The sequence below is a fragment of the Phodopus roborovskii genome, unplaced genomic scaffold, assembly GCF_943737965.1.
Source record: "Phodopus roborovskii unplaced genomic scaffold, PHOROB, whole genome shotgun sequence".
Taxonomy (NCBI): domain Eukaryota; kingdom Metazoa; phylum Chordata; class Mammalia; order Rodentia; family Cricetidae; genus Phodopus; species Phodopus roborovskii.
The window spans coordinates 13,473,551-13,499,030 of record NW_026125052.1 but is presented as its reverse complement, the minus strand read 5'-3'; the positions used below and the strand labels follow the sequence as shown (position 1 = coordinate 13,499,030).

At 49.9% G+C, this 25,480-nt stretch overlaps 1 protein-coding gene across 1 annotated transcript in view; it reads left to right on the top strand.

Annotated features, from left to right (window-relative positions):
• Nucleotides 1–23,983, top strand: part of Plxdc1 (plexin domain containing 1) — a 52,407-nt gene extending 28,424 nt beyond the window's left edge. The window contains exons 8-14 of the mRNA XM_051175564.1: nt 5,847–5,942; nt 8,217–8,298; nt 12,493–12,553; nt 14,139–14,271; nt 18,685–18,720; nt 20,962–21,122; nt 22,764–23,983. Of these exons, the coding sequence (XP_051031521.1) occupies nt 5,847–5,942; nt 8,217–8,298; nt 12,493–12,553; nt 14,139–14,271; nt 18,685–18,720; nt 20,962–21,122; nt 22,764–22,883 (689 nt within the window). The 3' untranslated portion in view covers nt 22,884–23,983. The remainder of the gene's footprint in view (nt 1–5,846; nt 5,943–8,216; nt 8,299–12,492; nt 12,554–14,138; nt 14,272–18,684; nt 18,721–20,961; nt 21,123–22,763) is intronic.
• The last annotated feature ends 1,497 nt before the right edge of the window (nt 23,984–25,480 follow it).

Here is a 25,480-nt window from a genome sequence, read left to right as displayed (position 1 = left end):
ATCTTCCTTCTTCCTCATCCCTATTTCTCCTCCCCACGTCTCTTCCTCTTTCTCCTTCTGAGACAGAATCATATGCAGCCCGGGAAGGTGACCCTGAGCGGTTGACCCTCCCACCACCACTTCCCCAGTCCTGGAATTACAGGTGCACTACCACTCCTGACTCTGAGCAATGCTGGCCTGCAGGTGGCCTGTGTGAGAACAAAACGGGTCATGTGACCCCGCGTCTGAGCCGTTGTCAGATCTGGATGGGGCACAGGCTTTCTGTGGACCCTCAGTGTTTCTGTATCTTGGAAAAGTTGAAGCAGACAAAACAGAGCATCTTAAACTGCCAGAAGTATGGCTTAGAGACTGCCCCATCCTGGCTCCAGAAAGATGGCCATGCAGATGGATGCCATTGTCACTGAGTGAGCCCCACATGTAAGTGTAATAATCCAAAGGCAAATGACTCCGGTATGGAGATTCATGATTCTGTTTATAAAAATAAAAATGTACCTAATTCGTACACTCAAATGGGTACAAGGTGGCAGTTGAAGTGGCCAGTCTTTTCCATTCAAGACAGCTTTCTGAGCATCATCCCACACCCTCCTCGTCTGCCATTCCCAAAGACATTCCACTGTCCCCTGGGTGTATCCGAGGCCAGGGCTCAGCCCTACCTCTGCCCCATCTTCCTGTGGGAGCCTTGCAGAGCTCTGCACTTCCTGGCTATGGATTATATGTCTCTGTCCTTGGTCTCAGCTTCCTTCACAAGTGCCTGTCTCCGTCTGTGCCTGGGTCCCATGTCACCTTCCTTCTGACTGCATGTCTGAGTCCTGGTCTACACCTTTGTAGGTAGGGAAATTCAGCCCCATGCCTTCTTTGAGCTCCAGCCTGGATCTGTCTGACTGTGGCCATCTGAAGACTCCTCTTCTGAGGCTTCCCATCCTGATCTGTGGTGAGGGGACAGGAAAGGGCTTCCTATGGGCTGTGGCTGACTTTATAATAGGCAGGTGAGGCTTTTCAGGGCCATCTGTAATCTGTTCATTTATTCACAGCCATTTCCTAAACCCTGTTAGGTAGAAGGCCTTTGATAGGAGACTGGCAAAGAAAATGCCCGGCTAATGCTGTCCTTAGGGACCTTGAAGTCGGGGCAGAGGCAGGTAAGACAAGAGTCTAGATATTGACTGAGCAGTGTAACAGGAGAGATGGCGCCAATGATTCCGCCTGAGGGAGGGAACCAATCAGCTGGGCCTGTGAGTGGAGCCAGAAGAGGGGAGGAAGGTTGGCTTTAGACTTGAGGCCTCCTGGTTCAAAGGGCGGCTTGAGGATGGTTCCTGGGAAGAATGGACAGGGATAGAACTGTCAAAGCCTCGTTAGAATTTTCCATCCTCTGCCTAAATATTATTCCCAGGCCCTCAGGGCACTTTCTGGGCCTCAGTGTCCCTCTGGACACATGAATGACAGCAAAGTTGCCCTTCTACACCCTGCTGCCCATAACATCTCATTTTCCCATGGCTAGTGGATCTTCTATCGAAAAGGTGTGTATGGGGGAAGTTGATCATGATGATATAAGCCTATAATCTCATCACTCAGGATCCTGAGTTCAAGGGCAGCCGGATATAATGTGAGACCCTGCCTCAAACAAACGTTAGTCTGAGTGGGTTTGGGGATGTAGTCAGTGGCAGAATGCTTGCATAGCATGAATGGATCCTAGGTCCAACCCCCTGCACTAAAACAAAATTCTGTGTGCATGTATTTATGTGCGTACATATTTTTCTATGGAGGTGGTTATTTGTATGCCTGTGTATGTGTGTATAAGTGGATGCACTGTGGGTTGGTAGGGTGTGAGAGGTCCATCCCCATGTACAAGATCTCATTCCTATCGTTTGATTTTGTTGTTGTTTATTTTGTTTTTGAGAATCAAGGTCTCTCTACATAGCCCTCGCTATCCTGGAACTCACTCTGTAGACCAGGCTGGCCTCGAACTCACAGAGCTCCGCCTGCCCTTTGCTTCCTAAGTGCTGGGAGTAAAGATATGCACTGCCACACCAGGCTCACTCCCATAGTTCTTTTAAAAATTAGATTTTTAAAATTGTATTACTTTATGTGTTTGAGTGTTTTGTGTGCATGTGTATCACATGAGTGCCCGGTGTCCTCAAAGACCAAAAGAGGGCATCAGATTCCCTGGGACTGGAGTTACAGGTGGTCTCTAGCCTTCATGTGGGTGCTGGGAATCAAACTTGAGTCCTTTGTGAGAACAAGTCCTCTTAACTGCTGGGCTAGTTCTCCAGCACATTCCCAGTTCCTGATGGGATGCAGCCTCTTAGGGCCACAGTACCCCTGTAGACATCTGGCTGTTACTAAGTGACTCTTTCTTCATTTGAACAGGGTCTTTTTTGTAGCCTAGTCTAGCCTCAAAGTCAGTATCCCCCAACTTCAGCCTCCTGACTGCTGACATTGCAGTCATATGACATGACACCTCATTCTACTGCCCGTCATTTGAAGCTTGTCTCCACAGCCTCTTCCCTCAGACTGGAGGTGTGCTGGTTTGTTTTGTCAGCTTGACTCAAACCTAGACATATCTGGGAAGAGGGACTCTTAACTGAGAAAGTGCCTCCAGAAGATTGGCCTGTAGGCAGCCCTAGTTCTTTCTTCCTCTCTCTCTCCCCCTCTCTCTCCCTCCCCCCTTCCTTCCTTTCCTCTTTTTTTCTGAGACATCATCTCACTATGTACCCCTGGCTGTCCCAGAACTCACTCCGTAGACCAGGCTGGCCTCGAACTCACAGAGACAGAGATCCTCCTGCCTCTGCTTCCTAAGTGCTGGGATTAAAGAGATGCCTGACTATATTTTCTTAATTAGTGACTGATATAGGTTAGGGAGCCACTCCCAGGCAGGTGGTCCTGGGTTCTGTAAGAGAGAAGGTTGAGCAAGCCAGGTAAAGCAAGCCAGTAAGCAGTTCTCTAAGGCCTCTGCATCAGCTCCTGCCTCCAGGATCCTGCTGTGAAGTCCTGTCCTGATTCCTTCAGTGATGGGAATGTGACACAAAAGTTGTAAGATGAAATAAACCCTTTATTCTCCAAGTTGCTTTTGGTCATGGTGTTTTATAAGCAGTGGAAATTCTCAGACAATAGGAAAACAAACACATAATCATCCAAGTTTTTGGAGGATGGTATAATTGTTTACTTTCAAAGACAGTCACACAAATGTTCCCTTCTGTCCCTTTTAGAAACACCAGTAAAGATACTGAAAGTAGGTGTTAGAGCATTTATGCCACAGGAATTGGCCAGAACGCATGTACCCTTCCCAACAGCAGCACATGCTTACCTGCACACACTCACCTGCACACACACCACACACACCCCTGGGGACTTTCTAGAGCTTTCCTAGCCCTGGGACCTGGGCCTGTCTATGTGTTTTTGAGACAAAGGATTGCTATGTAGCCCTTGCTGGCCTAGTGTTCACTATGTACTCCTGGCATATCTCCCTGAGTGCTGGGATTACAGGCATGTGCCAGGATGAAACCTAAGTTTTAAATCTGGCCTTTGGAGTAAAAAAAAAAAAAAAAAGCTACATGGCTTTGAGCAAATTATACATATGTTGTCACTTCTTCCTTTAAAATGCAGTGATCAGTGACATCTGTCCGTGAACTCCAGAAATGCCAGAGCAAATGAGATGGTCCAGATCCAGGAGCTCTGACATGAGCTGGATAGAGCTGGCCCTGGGTGGCCGTCACATGCTGGGTGCTCAGGATTTAGCAGGTGCCCACACCTACGTACCAAATGAGTTGACTGAAGACATTCACAGTGACGCTGGGCTCTGGTGCAATTTTCCCCTTCAACTGCAGAAGGTGTTTTCTATTTAAAGCTATGGATTGGCTTGGTTGGTAATGTGTTATGAAAATGTATTTGTCTATGGATCAACCTGCCTGCACTTCAGTTGCCTGCATGGCGGGACAGTATGTCTTGGCTCCCTTGCAGCTCAGCCTGAGGCATCTGAGTGCCACTTTTGACAGAGCCTACACTGGGCAGTAATCCCCTTGAGGTCTGGACCCTTCCTCCCACCCAGTCTTTGCCTGAGGATCAGCCTGGGATGGAGGGAAGGAAGGAGGAAGCAGGAGCCTTGATCTCGTTATAAACCATCTGCCTCCAAAGCAGGAGTCCCCAAGGAAGGAAGGCACCTCAGGGCTGGGGTGGGCATCTCCCCTGGCAGGGAAGGAAGGTCAGGGTCTCCCAATAGCTCCAGTAGTGGGCCAAGTGTGGTGAACTATCCTTAAGAGAGCATTTGCGTGAACCCCAAGGCCCACTTGCCACCCAAGCACTGGCAGCCCGTGTCCTCTGTCGCCTTGCTTTCTGGTGGGGGCCAACAGAGTACCCGGCAGCAGGGGGGTGGCAGAGGCTAGGAGAGCAAAAGCAGGAAGGATGTTCAGGGTTAGCCAAGGGATGGGGCCTCTGTGGGGGACTCTTGTTACTGCAATTTCCAAAGTGGGAGGGGGCTGCAGAATCTGGCAGAGGGTCTCTGACATGAAATATGCCCTGGGAGAGCTGGGGGTGGCAGGGGAGGGAAAGGAGAAGGGAACAAGGGGGACAGCCGTCCTCTCCGTGGCCAAGTTTATAAACAGTGGTTAGAGTGGAGTTTGAGGGCTCTCTGCAGAGGCTCGAAGTGCCTCAGAATCTCAGCAGAAACAACACAGCCAAACAAAGCTAAAAAGAAAGAGAAGCTCACAGGCTATCTTCTGTAAACCTCAAACTAATCCAGGGCACAGTGGGAGCGCACACCTTTAGTCCCAGCAGAGTTCAAGGTCAGTCTGGTTGGTCTAGAGTTTGAGTTTCAGGCCACCAGCCAAGGCTACCTAGAAAAACCACAAAACAACAACCAAAACAACCAAAAAGAAACCCAGTGCCTCAAAACAAACCCATCAGTAGAGTTTAACCAGTCTCCTCGCTCAGTGTGGAGCCGGAGTCCCTCAACCAAGGTCACCTGGGCTGACTGGTCTCAGTCAGACTCCTCAACTTCACTCCAGGGTTGTGGCAGACCCTAGGTGACTGCTGGTCCCACCTGGTGGTATAGAAGTGTTCCTGTGGCATCTCAAGCTCAGGCCCCAGGACTGCAGCTCTGTGGTCACTCCAGTCTGCCTGGGTTGCTGCACTAATTCCAGAGCAGTGTCCTCCTACCGTGTGGACCCAGGTTCTGTGATTTCCAGTGTTTGGGGGCCGGGGCAGCTGCTGTGACCCCAAATAAAAGCAGTGAGATTGGGATAGCACACCAGCTGGGGTTCAATCCTAGGTTAAGAGGGGAAAGTTCTGGGGTTTAGGATAAGCCATGATGAAACACAACTTAGACACAGGCACCTCCTCACCCTCCCGGCATCCACACTCTCTTCCTACTGAGCTTTTCTTCCCTACAGGCTCTTCTGCCATCTTGGGAAGTCTCCCTTTAAAACATTTTCAGCTGAGTGAAAAACTTGTATTTTTGCCTACTTCGGGTTCCTAACTTAAGCAGAAAGGGGGTTGTCCTGGGGCAATACTGAAGTGTCCTGGGTCTGCATGAGTGTGCTAGACACAAAGCTAAGGGACAGATGCTGGGGGTTTATAAGGAACAGCTGTGATGGTTCCCCCGGCATGAATGCCAGAGGTCCTGACTCCAGGAAAAGATAGGCAACCAGGTTTAGCCTTTCTACGTAAAGCCCTCCTCCCAAGGTCAGCCCCTCACACTTAGTCTCCCTGTAGCTTCAGCATCACTATCCCGGCCGCCAGGTTCACTTTCTCCTTCTGTGGCTGCGTACTAACCTCTGTTGGGGTCCCGGACACAAGCCCGGGAGTCCCCTGACTATGACATGCTCCTGATATGACAAACTCCATTTCTTTCTCAGAGTCTCGGAGAAGGACCATTTTCGAGTACCACCGTGTGGAACTGGACTCCAGCAAGATCACCAACACATCGGCTGTGGAGTTCACCCCATTACCAAGTGAGTAGAGCAAGCCTGCTCTTCTAGAACATGCTTTAGACTCAAAAATGTTGGGTTCTAATCTCAGGCCCAACCTCTGATCCCTGGGGACACAGTCACCTAACTTCTCTGGGTCTAATGTCACCACCCTGCAAAGCTGTGGTTGAGTACAGAAATGGCAGCCTTGACAAGGACCTGTTCACCCCAGGCCTGGGGTATGACTTGTGTCTAATCATTGCCATTTATTGCTAGAAATACGTATCTGAAACCCCAGAGAGCTGAGCACGGAATAGGTCTGGTGTTTGGTCACTCACCATCTTTCCCCTAGAGAAGGTAACCCAGGAGGCTGCCTTACTGGGCAGCCTTGGTTGAGATGGAGCTTGCTATGTAGCCAAGGCTGGCTTCTCCTTTGCAGGGATGCTGCTGCTTCTGCCTCCCAAGAGCTGGTACTACAGGCATGTGCTATTATTGCACCTGGTTCAGAATAGTATTTTTCCAGAGGGTGTTGTTCCTTCTCTTGTCTCAAGAGTCTCCCTGCGTCCAACTGAGAAAGCCGTAGCCATTCACTGGCCTTCTTGTGACATTTCTTGCATTCTATACAATCCCTCCTACACACACACACACACACACACACACACACACACACACACACACACCACTTTTCTCTTCCCTGGAAGTTCTGGGAATAGATAACAGAGAAAGAAAAAGAAAGTTTTATCATGAGTCCTGGGCCCCAGATTGGGAAAGGCCCCAGATCCAGAGGCAATCAGAAGATGAGGACACAGCCCACCCAGGTCACAGTCACCCACCAATCCAGTCACCTGCTACTGGGGCAATAAGCCCAAAGGCCGGGGAAATAGGGGGTTTCCCAAAGGCCACTGTAAGAGTAGATCTCGGGTTCGCGGTAATGCAGGCCTGTAATTCCCTTTGAGACAATAAGGCAGGAGGACATTGAGTTCAAGGCTGGCTTGGGCTATATAGGTAGAGTCTGTCTCTGGGGGAATCAAACCTTAAGTCCTAGAAATCAGGAGCAAGAATATCCAACGGCAGACTCAACTGCCCCAGCAGTACTGAGCTGTCCTGGAAATGCATGTCTAAGACTGGAGGGTGGCTGGGAGCAGGGCAGGGGCATCTGCAGTGGAACCTCAAGACCAAATGTTCTGACTCCAGGCTCAGACAGACCCTGGTTCAAACCCAGACCTGCCATCCTTAACTCCAAGACCCACCAAACCTCAGCTCCCCACTGTGGAATGGGGTAAGGAAAGCCCCTATCCATAGTTTCCAAGTATTCTAGACTCCCAGGACATATGAGTGGCCTGTATTGGTTATTTTTCTGCTGATATGACAAAAGCAACTTAAGAAAGGAAAGGTGGGGACTGGAGAGATGGCTCAGGGGTTAAAAGCACTTGTTGCTCTTCCAGAGGACCCAGGTTCAATTCCCAGCATCCACACGGCAGCTCCTTCCCGACTGTCTGCAACCCCAGTTACAGGGAACCAAACACCCTCACACACAGACATACATGCAGGCAAAACACCAATGCACATAAAATAAAAATAAATAAATTATTTAAAAATGAAGAAAGGAGTCTGATGGTGGTGGCTCACGCCTTGAATCTCAGCACTTGGGAGGCAGAGGCAGGTGGTGGATCTCTGTGAGTTCAAGGCCAGCTGATCTACAGAGTGAGTTCCAGGGCTACACAGAGAAACCCTATCTTGGAAAAAAAAGAAGGAAGGTATACTTTGTCTCTCACAGTGGAGGGTACAGTCTATCATGGTGGCAAACTGGTAATGAGAACAACTCACATGGGGTCAGTAGTCAGGGTACCTGGATCCCCATCACCAACCGTTCTACCTGCATTCAGGGTGGACCTTCTGTTCCTGGTTACACCTCTCCGGGTAGGGTCCTCACAGATACTCTAAGGAGTGTTTCCTCTAAGCGATTCAAAATCTAGTCAAGTAGATAACAAAGATCACAGCCCAGGGACCAACAACCAAGAGGGCTGGAGAGAAGAAAGGGAAGGAGGAACAGCTCTTCAATAGTCCCAGCACACTCAGGAGGCAGAGGCAGGGGGATTTCTGTGAGTTTGAGGGCAGGCTGGTCTACATAAAAGTTCCAGGAAAGCCAAAACTACACAGACACTGTCTCAAAACACAACAAAAGTGAGAGAGGCAACGATGACCTCAATTTGTCCCCAAAGTCAGAGGCGCCACAGTTCAGGAAGGACCCAGAATTTGTGAGCTTTGCCCAGAGAAGCAATGACACAATGTTGACAGCCACAGCCTCCTCTCTTGCAGCTTGCCTCCAGCATCGGAGCTGCGACACCTGCATGTCCTCAAACCTGACCTTCAACTGCAGCTGGTGCCATGTCCTGCAGAGGTTTGTGTCCAGGTTACACACGGAGCTCTGAGAATAGACCGCGAGGTGAGGGTGGGGCTGGGCAGGGGTAGCCAGGGCCCACTGACGGCCTCAGGCCTCACTGCCCACTGTTGGTGAGTGTTAGGACCTCTGTGTCCAGTGCCACTCTGACCCTTAGGACAAGAATGTCACACGTAAGTTTCTCTCAAGGCTTGTACCCGATCAAGGTGGGTGTGTGGCAGAGTAAGGCCTGGGGTGGCCAGGCTTTGGGAAGATCGTCTGGAGACTCCAGAGGCTGTAGATCTCCCAGGAAAGCTGGCTCATTCTGGGCCAGGGCTTCCAAGACAGTAGGCCATAGCTGTGGTCACAGAATCGCTGGCCCCTCTGTCATGATTTCCAGGGAGATCCAAGGTGTGCCTTTGTTTTTGTTTGTTTGTTTGTTTGGTTGGTTTTTTGAGACAGGGTTTCTCTTTGTAGCCCTGGCTGTCCTGGAATTCACTCTGTAGAGCAGGCTGGCCTCAAACTCACAGAGATCCACCTGACTCTGCCTCCCCAGTGCTGGTATTAAAAGTGTGTACCATCACCCCAGGTACAGGCCTGCATCTTAATATGGCACCTCATTTGTAGGCCAGTGAAAGGCCATGACACAAAGATGTGTTACTGCTGGGTGAGTTCCATGGCCCCTCAAAACTTCCCCAATGTCCTCTTGGGCTGCAACAGGTTTCCTGAGAACCAGGCATGGATACTACAGGTACTGGAAGCTCAGGGCATTCTGGATGATATTCAGTTTTGGGGATGAAGTTCTTAAACTCATAGCATCTTCCAGTCCTTGTTTTGGAATCATCTCCTCACCAATTAGACTTGTAATTCAACCTCAGTTTTTCTAGCCAAGATAAATAAATGACAGGAGATGGGGGAAAGGACTCCTTTGGGGATGCTGACTCTCCTGAGAGTGGGAAGCACTATAAATTCCAAGAGCCGTTAAGGCCATCTTGAAAATTGCAAAATTACAGTCTCTAAGCCCCTGTGCAGCTGTTGTGCAGTGGTCAGCATTTCCTTTGCTCCTCTCCAACATCTCAGAGAAGAAATAGAGGTTCTTCATCCTACAGACCGCCAGCCTGGCACACGGGACACGAAGCCACCCTTCAGAGAGCACCAGAGATGGGATGCCCAGGGGCCTCAGCCTCTGAGGTGTTCTTCCCTCCAGCTGTAGCCTTCTCTTATTGGGGAACTCAATTCCCCTACCCTATGAAATGGCCCATTACTGGAGCTCCTATAATGCTAGATATAATTTTACCAAATGCATCCAGGGCCCTTGGCAGGCAAGGCACAGAGCCCCAGAGGAAGTTAGTGACATAGACCCTTGTCTTCTGGGAGTTTAGCCTTCCTGCCTGTGGACTGTGAGAACTATCCTGAAGGCTGGTAAAAAGGGCAGCCAGGCTGGTTATGGTGGTGCACACCTTTAATCCCAGCACTGAGAAGGCAGATCTCTGTTAGTTCAAAGCCAACTGGTCTATAGAGTGAGTTCCAGGACAGCTAGGGCTATTTTACAGAGAAACCCTGAAACCCTGTCCAAAAAAAAAAGCAGAGATAGATGCATGTCTATGATATTTAAAGCTATCTTGGTCTACATAGTGAGTTCCAGGACAGTCAAGGCTACCTATTAAGACTCTGTCTCAAAACCAAACCAAAAAGCTATCCTAGGGCTGGAGAGGGATCTGGGGGTCAAATCGTAGTACTCAGTAGTTTACAACTGTCTGCAATTCCAATCCCAGGGATCTGATCCCCTCTTCCGATCTCTGTAGGTACTGCATACGTGGTACACAGACATACACACAGGCAAAACATCATATATGTAAAACAAAAATAAAACACAACTTTAAAAACTCTGGGCATGGTGGCACATGCCTATAATCCCCGCACTTGAGAGGTGGAGTCAGGAAGATCAGGAGTTCAAGGTCACCCCCAGTTGTGTAGTGAGGGTGAAACTAGCAATCTAAAAAGATGTGGTCCCCAGGGACCAAGATCCCAGGAGCCTGAATTTTAGGGTGCTTCATCTCATGCATTTCAAAGCCCAGCAGCATTTTCTAAGCCTTGGGGTGGTACATGAGATGACCTCACATGATCCCTGGGATCTGGAGGCGGCTGCCAGGCATGACTCAGGATCCAACCCGTGCTGAGCCGTAGGAAAATGGGTCAAACAAAGCAAACCCTCCCTTCACCACCACCCCCAGTTAGGAGCCACACCCAAACTTAGAGACAAGACAGCGGAATGAAAGCTGGAGTCCCTGGATGTGAAGATGCTGGCCAGGTTGGGAAATGTGGGGACTCTGCTGGTGGGCTCTACCTCTGCGACAAAACAGGGATGCCCCAGCAGAGGGTACAAGCGAGCTGAGACCACCCACCCCAGCCAGGCACTCCATCCCACACTTCCACCAGCCAGCTCTGGATCCTTAGCTCCAAATGAGAGTTGATCCCAGTTCCCTGAGCCAGAGGGCAGGGCCAGAGCACTGGGAACACCAGCGGGCCTCTTCTTCTCTTGCCCACTCACTCTGTCCTCTGTAGCCACTCAGCACCCTCCATGCACTGCGAAGAACACTTTCTCCAGCCTTTCATTCTGCACTGGCCCCATCATGTCCCCTTGGCTCACAGTGGAGTCTATGGGTGGCCGCAGCCCTGGAATTGCCCAGGAAATGACAGTCCTAATTCTCACCTGACCATGTCATTGTGACTGCACCAGACAGTCAAGAGACACTCAGTAAATGGCCCATTCTCACATTCTTCTGAGTCAATGTTGGCTGGCTGTAGACTTAACCCAAACTGAAGACTCAGGATTGGGGTGCTTCTTGATTTTTGTTTTATTTGTTTTGTTTATGTATATGTATATGGGGTTTTCCCTGAATGTATGCGATCCATGTTCATGCCTGGAGAGCCCTTGGAGGCCAGAAAAAGGCATTGGATTCCCTGGCTCGGCTCCAGAGTCACAGACAGTTGTGTGGACCTCCACGTGGTTACTGGGGATAGAACCTGGGTCCTCTTGCCTGAAACTTGCTATGTAGACCAGGTTGGCCTTGAAATATTTCTTTGGCATACACCACCACAACCAGCATGGACTTTCAGTCCTTTGTATTTTTTTTTGTTGTTGTTTGTTTGTTTTTGTTTTCTGAGACAAGGTTTCTCTGTATAGTCCTGGCTGTCCTAGAACTCATTCTGTAGACCAGACTGCTCTCGAACTCAGAGATCCACTTACCTCTTTCTGCGGAGAGCTGGGATAAAAGGTGTGTGCCACCAGCACCACTGGGCCCAACTTAGTCTTAACAGAAGCTATCAATATTATCAATGAAGCCTGAGTTGCAACCTTCAAACTGCTCTTTGCTCTCCCCCCCTGAGAAGCGAGAGATCAGTGGCTGGCCCAGCTCAGCCAACAGAGGCCTCAGATCCCCTCGGGAAACTTCACCACACTTGGGTGTGGGCACGAGGCCACCGCTGGGGCTGAGTTAACTTGCTGAGAATTCTTTCTCTGCGCTAGCGGCTTGGGATATTTTTCTTCCATTGCAACATGCTTGGGTCACCTAGAGCTTAGTGACTTCCTCTGGCACCAAGAAGGAAGAACAGAAATTTAAGCAGGGTGCTGCAAAGGGCATTCTCCAGTTCCTGCTTGTACCCCACCCTCTCCCTAGGGAAGCCCTTGGTGTCTTATGTCCTGTCCAGAGACCCATGTAGGTCTCTGACACCATTCTTATTGCTGTCCCCTTGTGATTACACAGAAGGAGTTGGCTACATTACATGATCTGATGCCACCCTGTGCCCAGCCTCTGCTGCCAATGGGACACCTTCTCAATAGTGATGGACAGCCCTGACTGAGCAAGGTTTTCTCCGAAGGAAAGTGTAGGCATAGACATCCCAGATTCCCAGTACAGAGTTGAAGGGACCCTGAGAGCTTCCAGGGTCCTGTACACACACACACACTGCTGGGCAGAGAAAGCCTTGACCTGGGGAACTGGGTCTGAAGGAAGAAGACGTGAGGGTCTGACTGCAAATCCCATAATCATCTCCTGCCCAGGGCACCTGTGCAGTGACCTTTTCTGTAGCCTAGAGCTGAGCCCCCCCCCCTTCCTCCCCTCACAGGGCTGTTACTGAGTAGAGGGGTAAATGAGAGGGAGTGATTGGTTCTCTGCTGAGCCCCTCACATCTCCCATATTTGGTCCCCTATAGATGTTCCAGTGGCTTTGACCGCTACCGCCAGGAGTGGTTGGCCTATGGCTGTGCCCAGGAGGTGAGTCCTGTGAGTGATCTGCTTTAGTCCCTGCTTGGAGAAGGGTTGCTGCCAGGGGAATGCCCCAGATAACACTTCTCAAGGTGGCCTTGGCCTGTGACAGCCTCATCCTCTCCTTCATCCCAGATAGGTTTTCTGTCCTGCTCTGAGCCACTTTGGAGAGTATTTCAGGCCTTCTTGAGTTCTTGAGTCTAGCCCTGCTGGTGATGTGGCCTTGAGCAGGAAGCCTGGGAACCCTGTTACCTCAGGGGAGAGGCGTGTTGGGTCTTCCCTAGCCACAGCTGACTCCTCAGGGCCCCTGTATGCTGTATGATGTTAATGAAGCTCTGTCCCTCCTGATCTTGAGGGAGGCAGTCATTCTGGGAGCAAGGGGGGTTGTCCCAGGCACCTCTGCTTAGAATCCCACCCAGGTGCCTTCTCCAGAACACACTAGAACAGTGGTTCTCAATCTTTCTAATGCTGTGACCCTTTAATGCAGTCCCTCATGTTGTAGTGACCCCCCAGCCATAAAATTATTTCGTTGCTACTTCTGAACTGTAATTTTGCTAGCATTATGGTTGGTAATGTAAGTATTTTTGGAGATAGAGGTTTTTAAAAAAGGTTGTGACCCATGGGCTGAGAATGGCTGCTCTAGACTCTAGAAACATCTCACATGGGCAAGAACAATCCCTTCCCCAGTCCTTTGTGGTCTAGACTGGCCTTGAACTCACACAGCTCCTGGTCTTTATGTCTTCTTGCAAGCCAGGCACTTTACTGCTATGTGTTTGCTCTTATTTAACATGATCCAAAACCCTGGGGACCAGGGCCCTCGCTGGCCAGAGAGGAAACTGAGGCACGGAGAAGTTTAAAGAGGAAGATGCCGGGCTCAGTGTTTAAACACAAGCCCCTCAGACTTCCCAGCCATGCTCTCATCTTCCTCTTGTCTTAAGAAAAAAAATAATTGGGGCAGCAAAATGGCTCAGTGAGTAAAGGAGCCTGCTGCCAAGCCTCAGAACCTGAGTTCGATTCCCGGAACTCACATGATGGGTGGGAGATAAGAACTGACAACCTGACTTCCATATGGTGGTCACACATTTTAAATAGATCGGTAGGGTGGGGGGCAGCCATATGACACTGGCTGTTAGTGACTGTTAAGGTATTATTATTAATTTATTTTGTTTGGGTTTTGAGATAAGGTCTATGTAGTCCTGGCTGTACTGAAACTCATCATTTATACCAGGATGCCCCAAACTCACAGAGATCCCTTACCTCTGCCTCCGGGTGCTGAGAGAGCACCCAGCCAGTGACTGTTAACATTTTATCTATTTATTTAAGATTGACATCTCAACCCCCTCCTTAGGAAATGATTTGAAGCAGCTGACAGATAAATTACCCTGTAAGATAAGACACTTTCAAGATAAAGTGGAAGATTCCATCTTAGTTATTTTCTGAAGCAGGGTCTCACTCTGATGACTAGGCTGGTCTTGAACTCCTGGACTTAATCAATCACCCCCTACTCTACCTCCCAAGTAGCTGAGTATAAGTATAAGGTTTGGGTGCATTCGGGGCTGGCTGTGTCTGGAAGCAGCATCGGGGTCTCTTGCAGGCGGGGGGCAGGATGTGTGAGGACTTCCAGGATGAGGGCCACTACTCAGCCTCCCCTGACAGCTCCTTCGGCCCCTTTGATGGGGACCGCACCACCTCTTCCTCCTTCTTCATCGACAGTCTCACTACAGAAGGTAAGACATGAGTCCCGGGGCAGAGAGGAACCACAGGAAGAGCCTGCCCCTTCCTGACAGGGACCGTCTCACAGGATAGGAACTGTCTCACAGGACAGAGATTACCCTGGTCTTTCATTAACCACATGCACTGATTCAGGAAGCTTAGCTATCTTGCTAGTGAGAAGCAGAAGCCAATACAGGAGAAGCTCTGACCACAGACATGAGATGTAGGTCCCCTCAGAGAGGGGGTAGCCAATGTTAGAGCACCCCATCTTAATATTAACCTGGCAGATCCTGTGAGGCTACTTGGAGTATAGAACAGTAACTCTGCCCACCCAGTCAGTGGTGAGAGACAATTGTTTGATTTTTTTTTTTCTAGAACCTACCTTCCCTGCCCCCCTTCTTCCTGTACTGAGATTGAGCCTAGGGTGTTGTATGATGCTAAGCAAGCACTATACTACATGCCCAGCCCTCTTGTTTTTACTTATTTTACTGAGACAGGATGTATTAGTTACTTTTCTATTGTGATCAAACACCATGACCAAGGCAACTTATAAAAGAAAGCGTTTAATTGGGCTTACGGTTCCAGAGGGTTGGAGTCCATGACAGCAGAGCAAAGGCGTGGTAGCAGGAACAGCTGAGCGTGCACATCTGCCCACAGGCAGGAGGCAGGGAGCACACTGGGGACAGCACATGTCTTTTGAATCCTCAAAGGCTGCCTGCCCTCAGTGCCACAGCTCCTCCAACAAGGCCACACCTCCTAGTTCTTCCCAAAGTAGGGACAAGTATTCAAACACATGAGCCTGTGGGGGGCGGGGTGTTCTCATTCAAATCACCACACAGGGTCTCACTCTCCCAACCTGGTCTTGAACTTATAAGCAATCCTCCTGTCTCAACTTTCCAAGTTCTGGAAGCATAGATGTGAGCCACTGTGTTTTAGCTTTTTTGAGACAAAGATCTCATGTAGCTCAGGCTGGCCTGGAACTCACTGTGTAGCCAAAGATGACACTGAACTCCTGATCCTCCTGCCTTCTCAAGTGCTGGGATTTTTTTTTTTGGGGGGGGGGTAAGACAGAGTCTTTCTATATATATCCATGGCTGCCCTGGAACTCACTATGTAGACCAGACTGGCCTCGAACTCACAGAGATCGGCCTACCTCTGCCTCCCCAGTTCTGGGATTAAAGGCATGTGCCATAACACCCAACTCAGGTGCTGGGATTAAAGGCATTTGCCACAATGCCCTTCTCACTTTTACTTCTGACTCAGCCTTCCTCCTTGGGTTGGTGCCCATTCACTGCCTACTAGGTCCTGACCATCCGCAGGACTCCTTTGCTGCCTCGAAGCCAGGGGATCTTGAATGACATTGCTAGAGATTAGGATCCCTAGAACATGGTGTGAGTGTCTCTGGCAGCCCCCATAGCCTCCAGTCCTAAGAGCTTCAAGTTTCCTGTCCCTTGGACCCTTTTAGGGTTCAGTCCTTGACCTGAGCCTTTTCCCTTAGGAGGGCTGAAGAACTTGTGAGATATTAATAGCGTCCCTGGAGGAGGGAAGGGAAGGGAGAAGAAAAAGCTAGTATCCAAAAATACAATGCAGTCTTGCTTGAGAGTAAGAAGCTTGGCTTATAAGAGACCAAATGGGTCACTCAGGGCTACATGAGAGCCTCCTGTCCTTGTAAAGATCACCTAGAAGACTAGAGAGACAGCCAACCTCAGATCTGACGTCATGGGGGCCATGTGCCGGGAGGATAACAGTCACCCATTAACACCCTTTCCCCACAGTCCTGGATATTATATCATTGCCTTTCCCCACAGTCCTGGATATTATACCATTGCACCCCCGTTTTGTAGAGAAGACACTATGACTCAGAGAGGTAAATGACTTGCCCAGGGTCACACAGACAGGAAGACATGGAGACAGGTCTCACTGTACTCCAAGAATCCTAGGCTCCCCCACCCTCCTCTGTGCTATGAGAAATGAAAGTGAGAAAATAGCAAAGGGTGGACACAATTCTGAAAGCTGTCTTACTCTTGTAGCCAAGAATAACAAGGCAGCCAGACTGTGACATTAAAGCAGAGGGCGCACTGCAGCCTCGGAATTCATTGGGACTCAGTGAAGATAGAGTACAAAGGGAACTGTTCTCAGGGACTTAGTATCTAAGGGCAGGCATGACCTCCACTTACCTTCCAATATCAACATCCAGGATCATAGGAATGGGGTGTCAGTAATGATGACTGTATGCCCTTCCCCCATAGCCAGTCCCCACAAAGATGTCAGGTCTGTTCGTCAATGACTCATTCTCCGCCAGTCAAGTCTGAGGTCTGCTGCTGCTCTCTAGTCCTCTGGGTGATGTTTACAATGAACCTAGTGAGCTAATAAAGCCTCCCTCCTAATGAGCTGCTCTCAGCTTACCCTATGTATAGGGTCATGTCTACTCCTGCCATGGCCTTGGGCAAGCCCACCCACTCAGAGGGCAGCTGTGTGGTACAGCAGCAGACCCGGGACTGGAAGTTGAGCTGATTGGACCCCAAGACACAAGATCTGGGCACCAAGTACAAATCCTGATCGCATTCACAGCCCTGCTCGGGGCTGATGCTCTCATGGGCTGTCCCAGCACAAAGGTGGTGAGTGAGGCATGCTGGTGGCATCTCCTGCCTGCCTGAGTGCTGAGTAATAGTTCCTGATGGAAACATTTAATAAAATGAGGACGTTTATGGCTTTGGATCCTTTCTGTCCCAGAGGACATGGCAACATTATCAAGTTACATCCATAAGAAATGGACTTTGGTACACACCTTTAATCCCAGCGCTTAGGAGGCAGAGGCAGGCAGCAGTATCTGTGCTTATCAGTTTAATAGCTGCTGCATCCCCTTTCCATTTATTAGAGAACCACCTTATACTTCACAGAGCCCTGGAAAGATGGCCTCTGGGACCCAGTCCCGGCGAGCAGGAGGCCACTTTGGACAGTGTGGCCAACTTCTGTGGCTCTGTAGAACGGCTGGAACAGGCACACATGTCCATTTGTCTGCCAGGATATGTGTGGGCTGGCCTATAATTGAAAGGTCTCAACAAGATGCTGAGATGATGGCTGGGGGTAGGAGCATGTGACTTGCATGCGAATTTAAAGGAGGCTCCAAAAAACCCCAAAAGTAATATTTGAGATAAATACTTCAATGTGGTGTTTATAAAGACCAAAATTAATCCAAAAATTCCACAAATACCAGTTTTCAGCAGAGGATGGGACCCCAGGTCAGCTCTGCAGGGAGATACTGGAGGAGGAATTCAGGGGGAGGTTTAGGGAGAGAGGCCTTAGAGGCAGAAGTGACAATATGCTCACTTGCTTGCTCCGTAGCTCAGATGTGTGGAAGGCTAGGACATCTGGAGGACCTTGAGCAGTGTCTTCAGCCATTTTCTTTCCAGCAGCCTCCACCGCAGTGTGGAGCTGTGACACTTAAGAGATTATTAGGGTCTCAAAGCCCTGTGAACAAACACGGGGCCCAGGAAGAATCTCAAGCAGCCCGGATGTTGGGGTGCAGCAGGGAAGATGATCAGAATGCTGTAAATTGTGGTGCAGTTAAGACTGTTTCAAATTGAAGTGATTACAACAACAGCCTGTGGTGGTATGGGGCTTTCAGACCCTGAACTCCTGGCTTCCTTCGGCTCATGTGGCAAAACCCCAGGAAGAAGGTGGACGGCGAAACAGAGGAAGCCACTGGTGTACTGTTTGAGGGAAAGAGAGGGCGATACAACTACTGCCCTGGAGTCTGCAAACAAACCAGCACCCGGCTGCTCCTTAGAAGGCCAGCAAAGAGTTCCGTACAGCACTCCAGCACCTGCCTTCCATCTCTCCACCCACTAGTATACACAGCTGGCCAATTCTTTGACCCTGGGCTGGCATGTCTTCCTCACTTCCCAGCTTAGGACTCACTTCCTCCCTCTGGGAAACTTGTTGATTCCCATGATCTGAGTGAGGCCTGCAGAGACAGCTTCATCTTGTGAGGTCTATATATAGTTTTTTGGGAGGTTGCTTGTTTATTTGTGTGTGTGTGTGTGTGTGTGTGTGTTAAAGCTAAACCCAGAGCTTCCCTTATGTCTCCTGCTTGGCACATGCTCAACGACTGAACTACAGCCTGGTATTGTGTGTGTTTAATTGCCCTACCTGATGTAGGTGGGGACCATGTCCATTCATTATCTATGGTCTCCCTAATCCTACCACCAGCCCATAGTAAACACTCATATAATGAATGACGTAAGACAGGAAAAGCTGGCTTGTCCCAATCTTCCCCATCACACTGCTATATAGTTTTGGGCAGGACACCTCCCCTGTCTAAATGGGAAGGTTGGAAAGGATACCGCCTTCAAGTTCCATCCAGACCAGGGATGACCAAAGTCTGAACGATTCCACTAATTTTGCTCCTTCTGTCCTCTTTGAAGATGACACCAAATTGAATCCCTACGCAGGAGGAGATGGTGAGTACGGAGCTGCCTGTCCTTCACCAGACAAATGGCTGTGGGTCCACCATGAGGAGCCATAACAGTAGAGGGAAAAGAGCAAAGCAACCGGTGTCCCAAGCCTCTGGCTGAGCAGGAGGGCAGAGGGCTGAGGCGATGAAGCATGTCTACTCTAGACACCTCCAGTCTCAGCCAGGAGCCTCCCGTGTCTACTGCCCTGAAAAGAATTTGAGGAAGTGGCTGAGCCAGTGCCACCTGCTTCCCTGTGGGCCTCAGCTGCATGGGGAGGGCGGTTTCCCATCATCCAGTTTCCCTCCCATGGGAAGAGTAGGCAGGTGTTGTCCACTGCCTGGTACAGGGGTACCAGAAGGAGGGGTACCAGAAGGTGAGCTACTACCAGCCTCAGGGAAAACATTCTCTGGCCGTGGGAAGCCTTCCTGAAGTTGCTGTAGCTACTGCGAGGATGGATGGATGGATGAGGAAGTGCCTTTCCAGCTCCAGGCTGGGAGTAGTCCTTGGGAGTCGAGCAGGAGAGGTTCCCTTTTTACAGTGCAATCTGGCATAGCTCCCCTCCGTGAGTTTGTGTGGTGGGGGAAGAACCACAGCCCACATCACAGTATCACAGCAAGCTAGGTGCTGATGGCCAGCCGCCCAATCAGCAGAGGCTAGCCCAGGGTGTGTACTTTCAATGGCCTGGATGGTTTCTGTCCTGGGCTTCTGTGTACACAGTGCCCCACAGAGACAAATGGGGAGAACAAGAACCCTGATGCAGTCAACATCCTATTGACATCCTGTCACTGCACTGTCTCCCTTCCCACCCAAGAGCCATGTGAGAAGGCCTGGGCATCTCCATTGCTAACACATCTGTCTCTTTAGCTCATCCGGCACATTAGGTAGGGGAGGCAGCAAATAACCACCTGGGTAATGTTAGGGAACCCAGCGTCTTAGAGCTGACACAGCGTGTTCTTAGGGAAAAGGCGTAACGTCTCTGTGTTTCCATTACCACAGTCATAAAGAAAGGGCGGGCTTGAATGAACCCTCTTATCCTTGGGATGTATTTCAAATGCCTGAGATGTTCTCTCACAGTGGTTTGGTGGTGCCTCGGGAGGATCTAGTTCATCCCAATGAATGCAGGGGAAATGAGACCCCCCCACTTCACAGTGGACCCCATTGTTTTTAAGAGCTAGATAGTAACCTTACCATCCCTGCAAGTCTCAATCTGGCAAGAGACAGAAACAAGGATACCTATGATCGTTTGCTATCAGAACAATTAATACTAGTTCCGGACTTCCAAGATGCTGGCCGAGGTTCTCAGGGCTTGGCATGAGCTCTGCCATTTGTCCATAGCACAGTAACCCCAGCTAGATACCTATTTTCCTTGTTCTACAAAGGTGCTAACAGGCTCACAAAGGCTGATTTTCCCAAAGTCACATAAGTGGCAGAGTATAGATTTGAGGGTTTTTGTTTGTTTGTTTGTTTGTTTTGCTTTGTTTTGATTTTTTTTTTTGAGACTCTGTGTAGCTCTCGCCAGCCTGGCACTCACTCTGTAGATCAGATCCACTTGCCTCTGCCTCCTGAGTACTGGGATTAAAGGCATACACCACCACATCTGGCACCCTCAGATCTTTTGAGGCAAGGTCTCATGTAACCCAGGCTAGGTTCAAACTCACTGTGTAGGTGAGGATGTGACCTTGAATTCTTGACCCTCCTGCCTTCTCCCAAGTGCTAAGATTGCAGGCCTTCGAGACCACACTCAGAGCTAAGATTTCAATTTTTAAAAGTTACATTTATTTTGTGCATGTAGCAGTGTTTGTGAACATCTGCTCCTCTCTCTGTGGGAGGTCAGGGAACAATTCACAGGAGTCAGTTCTGTCCTTTCCACCATGTGATGCCCAGGGATCAAACTCAAGTTATAAGGCTTGGCAGCAAGCACCTTCACCCACTGAGGCATCTCGTTAGCTCCAAGACCCCAAAGTCTTAACTATCGAGGGCCTTTTGTGAATTCCCAGAAGTGCTGATGTGACCCAGATGCCTGAGATAGCTTCCTTATAAAGCCTTAAGATCAACTTCTAAATGATTCTAGAAAGCACCTTAAAGGTGCCAGAACACTCATGTTGTAAAGCCATCCCACCAAGTCTAGCCACACCCCTCTGTGGGTTTGTAAATGTGGGTGTTCATCTTCGTCAGAACACAAGGCTTGGAGGCTCAGCTTTTCCTTGCTCCCTGAAATCTTTCTCTGTCCTCCCCGTGCCTCCATAGGACTTCAAGACAACTTGTCCCCAAAGACCAAGGGTCCTCCTGTCCACCTGGGCACCATCGTGGGCATCGTGCTGGCTGTGCTCCTGGTAGCAGCCATCATCCTGGCTGGGATTTACATCAGTGGCCACCCTAACTCCAATGCTGCACTCTTCTTCATCGAGGTTAGTGTGGGGTTCGCCTGCATCTTCTTCAGGCCAGTTTCCCCACCAGTATTTCCCTGGTCATTTAGAACCCGCCTCGCCCCATCCCCTCCCATCCATCCCTCACCTCCCTAAGAAAATTTCCTCCACATCTTGGGTGGCTGGTGCTCTTGAAGTCCATCATCCCCAGGACCCAGCATCTAGGCTTTACCTCCCTGGAACATGGCCTGTCTGCTTTCCCGACTTGTGAGGTTAGGAAAGCCCAGAGGAGGGCGGTCAGAAATGCCACAGAGTGCCCTGTTAGTGGCAGGGGCCTGTCCTCTCATGACTTGTGATTTCTTGTTCCCAATTTTGAGATTTTCAGAGTCATGAAGGAGTCACCATATTTCACTGCTTCTGTGGAGTTTTTTAGGTGACAGCAGACAAGCCAAAATGTTAACGAGGGCTGTGCTCTGAGGGAGTTTTATCTGGCGCTGCAGTTTCAATGTTCCAGAACTCATGGGAAGAGTAGTATGTCATGGGAAGTAAGGCTCAGCAAGCCACAGAGCTCAGTGACTTCTGGCTCCTATCCCACTGCTGAAGACATTTCCAGAGGGTGTGAAGATGCCCTCTAGTAGGTCACAAGCAGATGATACCCTCAGTGAACTCGACAGTGCTTAGATAGCACATCAGAGCGAACTTTCCTAAAGCCTTTAAGGAGGGCTATTTAAGAAGATTCCAGAGGGCATGACTGATACAGACATCTTTACCTGGGTCACAAGCCCACTGACCTTATTCCCCAGAGGTCTGGGTTGTTCCTTGAGCTTTTTTTTTTTTTTTTTAATTTAGCAAGGTCTTTTCTGTTGTTCTGATTTTTTTTTTTAAGATTATTTATTATGTATACAGTGTTCTGTCTGCATGTTTGCCTGCAGGCCAGAATAGGGCACCAGATATCATTACAGATAGTTGTGAGCCGCCATGTGGTTGCTGGGAATTGAACTCAGGACATCTGGAAGAGCAGCCAGTGCTCTTAACCTTTGAGCCATCTCTGCAACCCCATGTTCTGAATTCTTAGCCGACCTGGGTGTCACCAAGGACTGTTGGTTCCCAGGCCACAAGGACTTCGTTGAGTGGGGTCAAGGTGGGATAAGGAATCTCCTTTTCAGTGAGGTTCCCATGGACTCTGCTACAGGACCTGTGCCGTGTAGAGGGCTATCTTGGCATTTCCAGTCTCCTAGGTCATCCAGGCATCTGTGACCTGCTTCATCACTTCCTGCAGTCTCACGTCTACAGGCTGCTGTTGAAGGTTCTAAATCAGTTTTGCAAACCACACAGTGATGGATAAAATGTTCCTTCCAAACCAGCTTCTAAAACTGCCAGGCGGGTGGCGTACACCCGTAAGCCCAATATGTGGGAGGCAGAAGCAGGAGGATTGCTGCAAGTTGAAGGCCAGCGTGGTCTACATAGAGAGTCCTGAGTCAGCCAGGACTATATTGGGTTTCTAGTGGCTGAGGGTTTACTTGAGGGATCTTACTGAGGGAGTGGCCCCAACCAGCAGCTGTGTCTCCACAGTGGGCCCCCATTCCTTCAGGACCCGTGTAAGAGAGAGCCTTGCACCAGCCCTCAGGGGTGCAATTCAATGAGGAGGTGGCATTCACTGACTTTGCCTCTGTGTCCCCGCAGCGGAGACCTCACCACTGGCCAGCCATGAAGTTCCGCAACCACCCTAGCCACTCCACCTACACAGAGGTCGAGCCCTCAGGCCACGAGAAGGAGGGCTTCATGGAGGCCGATCAGTGCTGAGAGCACCAGGCCAATGACCTGGGGGGCAGCATGAAAGTAAGCCACAGCAACGAGAAGTGATTTTTCCTGCCCTCCTCCGAGCTGGCCGTGCATGGGCCAAGAAGACAACAGCTTATGTGGCCAAAGGCATAGTTTGGCCCTCACACCCCAGATAAAAGGGGTATGGTAACACAATCATGAGGGTTTCTTAAAGGAACACTAACCTCAGAGTTCCCTGTTCCGACGGAAGGAGGCTCCTTTTTGGGATCTCTCGATGGTCTGCACTGTAGCTATTGAAGAGCCCCTCCCCACTGGAGACAGCCTGGTCACTGAAGCTCCAGCTGGGGCTACTACATTCTAGGGTCAATAGACTCAAGGGCTGGTCTTCCCAGCTATGGAGTCAGTGCACTTGGCTCCAAACTCTGTGGCTCCTGAAGAAGGGGTCCCCTCCATCCCTTGAGACAAACCAAAGGAGAGGAGAGAAAAAGAGCCTTGGGGAACTTGTGTTTCCTGGCCTTGGTCCTTTGCGCCATTTCTGCAGAGATCCTGGGCTGACACGGGAACGCTGAACCAGGCTGCCCGGCCCTGCCTCTCAGTCTCCACCTTGCAAGCCGGTCTTGCATGACTGCCAGTAAGGAGTGGGCCGCTTACTCTACCATGTGTCTGGTGGCCGCTTTACTTGCTGGCCTGTTCTGTTGTCCATGCCAGTCGTTGCCTTCAAAGAGAGGAACAACTTGCTGGCTCATATTTCTCCTTGGTTGACCTGGGTGGGGGCTTTTGTAACCGTTACAAAACAAACAGGTGGTTAGAGGTTTCCTTGAGACACCTCTGCCTCGGCAGCAGGGGGCTCCCTTTGGATGGTGTTGAAGCACAGCTACCATGAATATAGGGCAGAGAAACTTGGCATGGGAGGGAGGGACCTTGACCTGGAGATTGGCCTCCATCTTTTTGGCTCTACAAATAGCTTTGTGGGCAGGGAGCTGCTGCTCCCCTACTTAGCCTGGTTTTAAGGGACTTCTGTCCCTGTGATGGGCAGGACTGCATCCGAAGAACAAAGACAATCTAGAGCTCACCCCCCTCCAAATAAGTACCATCAGCAAATAAATATGTCACAGCCCCCAGTCTGTCCCGACTTTAGTGCTCGTATAGAAGCACCAGAAAGAAGTCTGAGCTCCAGGTGGGTCCGTGGGAGGAGGAAAGGTTGTCTGCAGACACCTGGACACACCTGGTCCAGAAAATTCCAGCCACTCCACAATTGACCCATGAAAGGACACCAGTGACAAGCAGAACTGGAAATACTAAGGTGTCTGCTCTGCTTCAGAAACCAAAGGGGAGATAAAGTGTTTTGCAGACTTCCGAAGACAGCCAAGTCTGTGAGCTGGGTCCCCCAGCCCCGTGCCTTTGCCAGTGATCAGCCAGCAAAACACCAATGACCATTGGGTCTGAGATGGTGTTGTATGTAGGTGTCTATTACTGTGATAAAAACACCATGACCAAGCCAGGCGGTGGTGACACACACCTTTAATCCCAGCACTCAGGGAGGCAGAGGCAGGCAGATCTCTGTGAGTTCTAGGACAGCCTGGTCTACAGAGCAAGTTCCAGGATAGGCTCCAAAGCTACACAGAGAAATCCTGTCTCAAAACAAACAAACGAAACAAAACAAAACAAAAAACCAAAAAACGCACCATGACCAGAAGCAATTTGGAAGGGCTCAGAGTCCATTATAAAGGGAAGTCTTGGCAGGAACCTGGAGGTAGGAGCAGATGCAGAGACTAGAGAGTGCTGCTTATTGGCTTGCTCTCCATGGCTTGCTCCTACTCTCTCTCTCTCTCTCTCTCTCTCTCTCTCTATATATATATATATATATATATATATATATATATATATATGTTGTTGCTGTTTGTTTTTCAAGACAGGGTTTCTCTGTGTAACAGTCCGTATGTCCTGAAACTCTCTATGTAGACCAAGCTGACCTCAAACTCACGGAGATCCACCTGCTTCTGCCTCCCGAGTGCTAGGATTAAAGGCGTGCACCACCCCCACCCAGCCAGACTACTTTATTATACCACCCAGAACTACCAGTCCAGGGGTGGTACCATGCACAGTGAGCTGGGCCCTCCCAAATCAATCATTAATCAAGAAAACATCCCATAGACCAATCTGACGGAGGCCTTTGCTCGGTTGTGGCTCCTCTTCCCAGATAACTCTAGCTTGTGTAAAGTTGACAAAAACCTAACCGGGAAGTCATGATGTAAGCTTATGCAGGGGACAGCCTCTGCCCACACCCAAACTCCATCACACTTCCTCCGCTTGGAAGCTGGGTAACCATTCTGGGTTCCTGAAACGGAGAAACGGTGAGGGAGGCAGGGACATATTGCTGCTACCCACTGCAGATGGGGAAACAAAATCAGGAGGCCTGGGCTGAGCCAGCCTGGCTGACTCTGCGGTGTCACTTTTGGAGGGACATTTGAATGTGTAGACACATTTGAAAACAAGCAGAACTGTTTATTTACATCCAAAAGAGCTGGAGAGCCTTAGATTCCCCAGAATGAAACACTGAAACCCAGGCTCCCAAGAACAACCAAGCACCTCACAGTTACCAGAGTATGATCCTTACT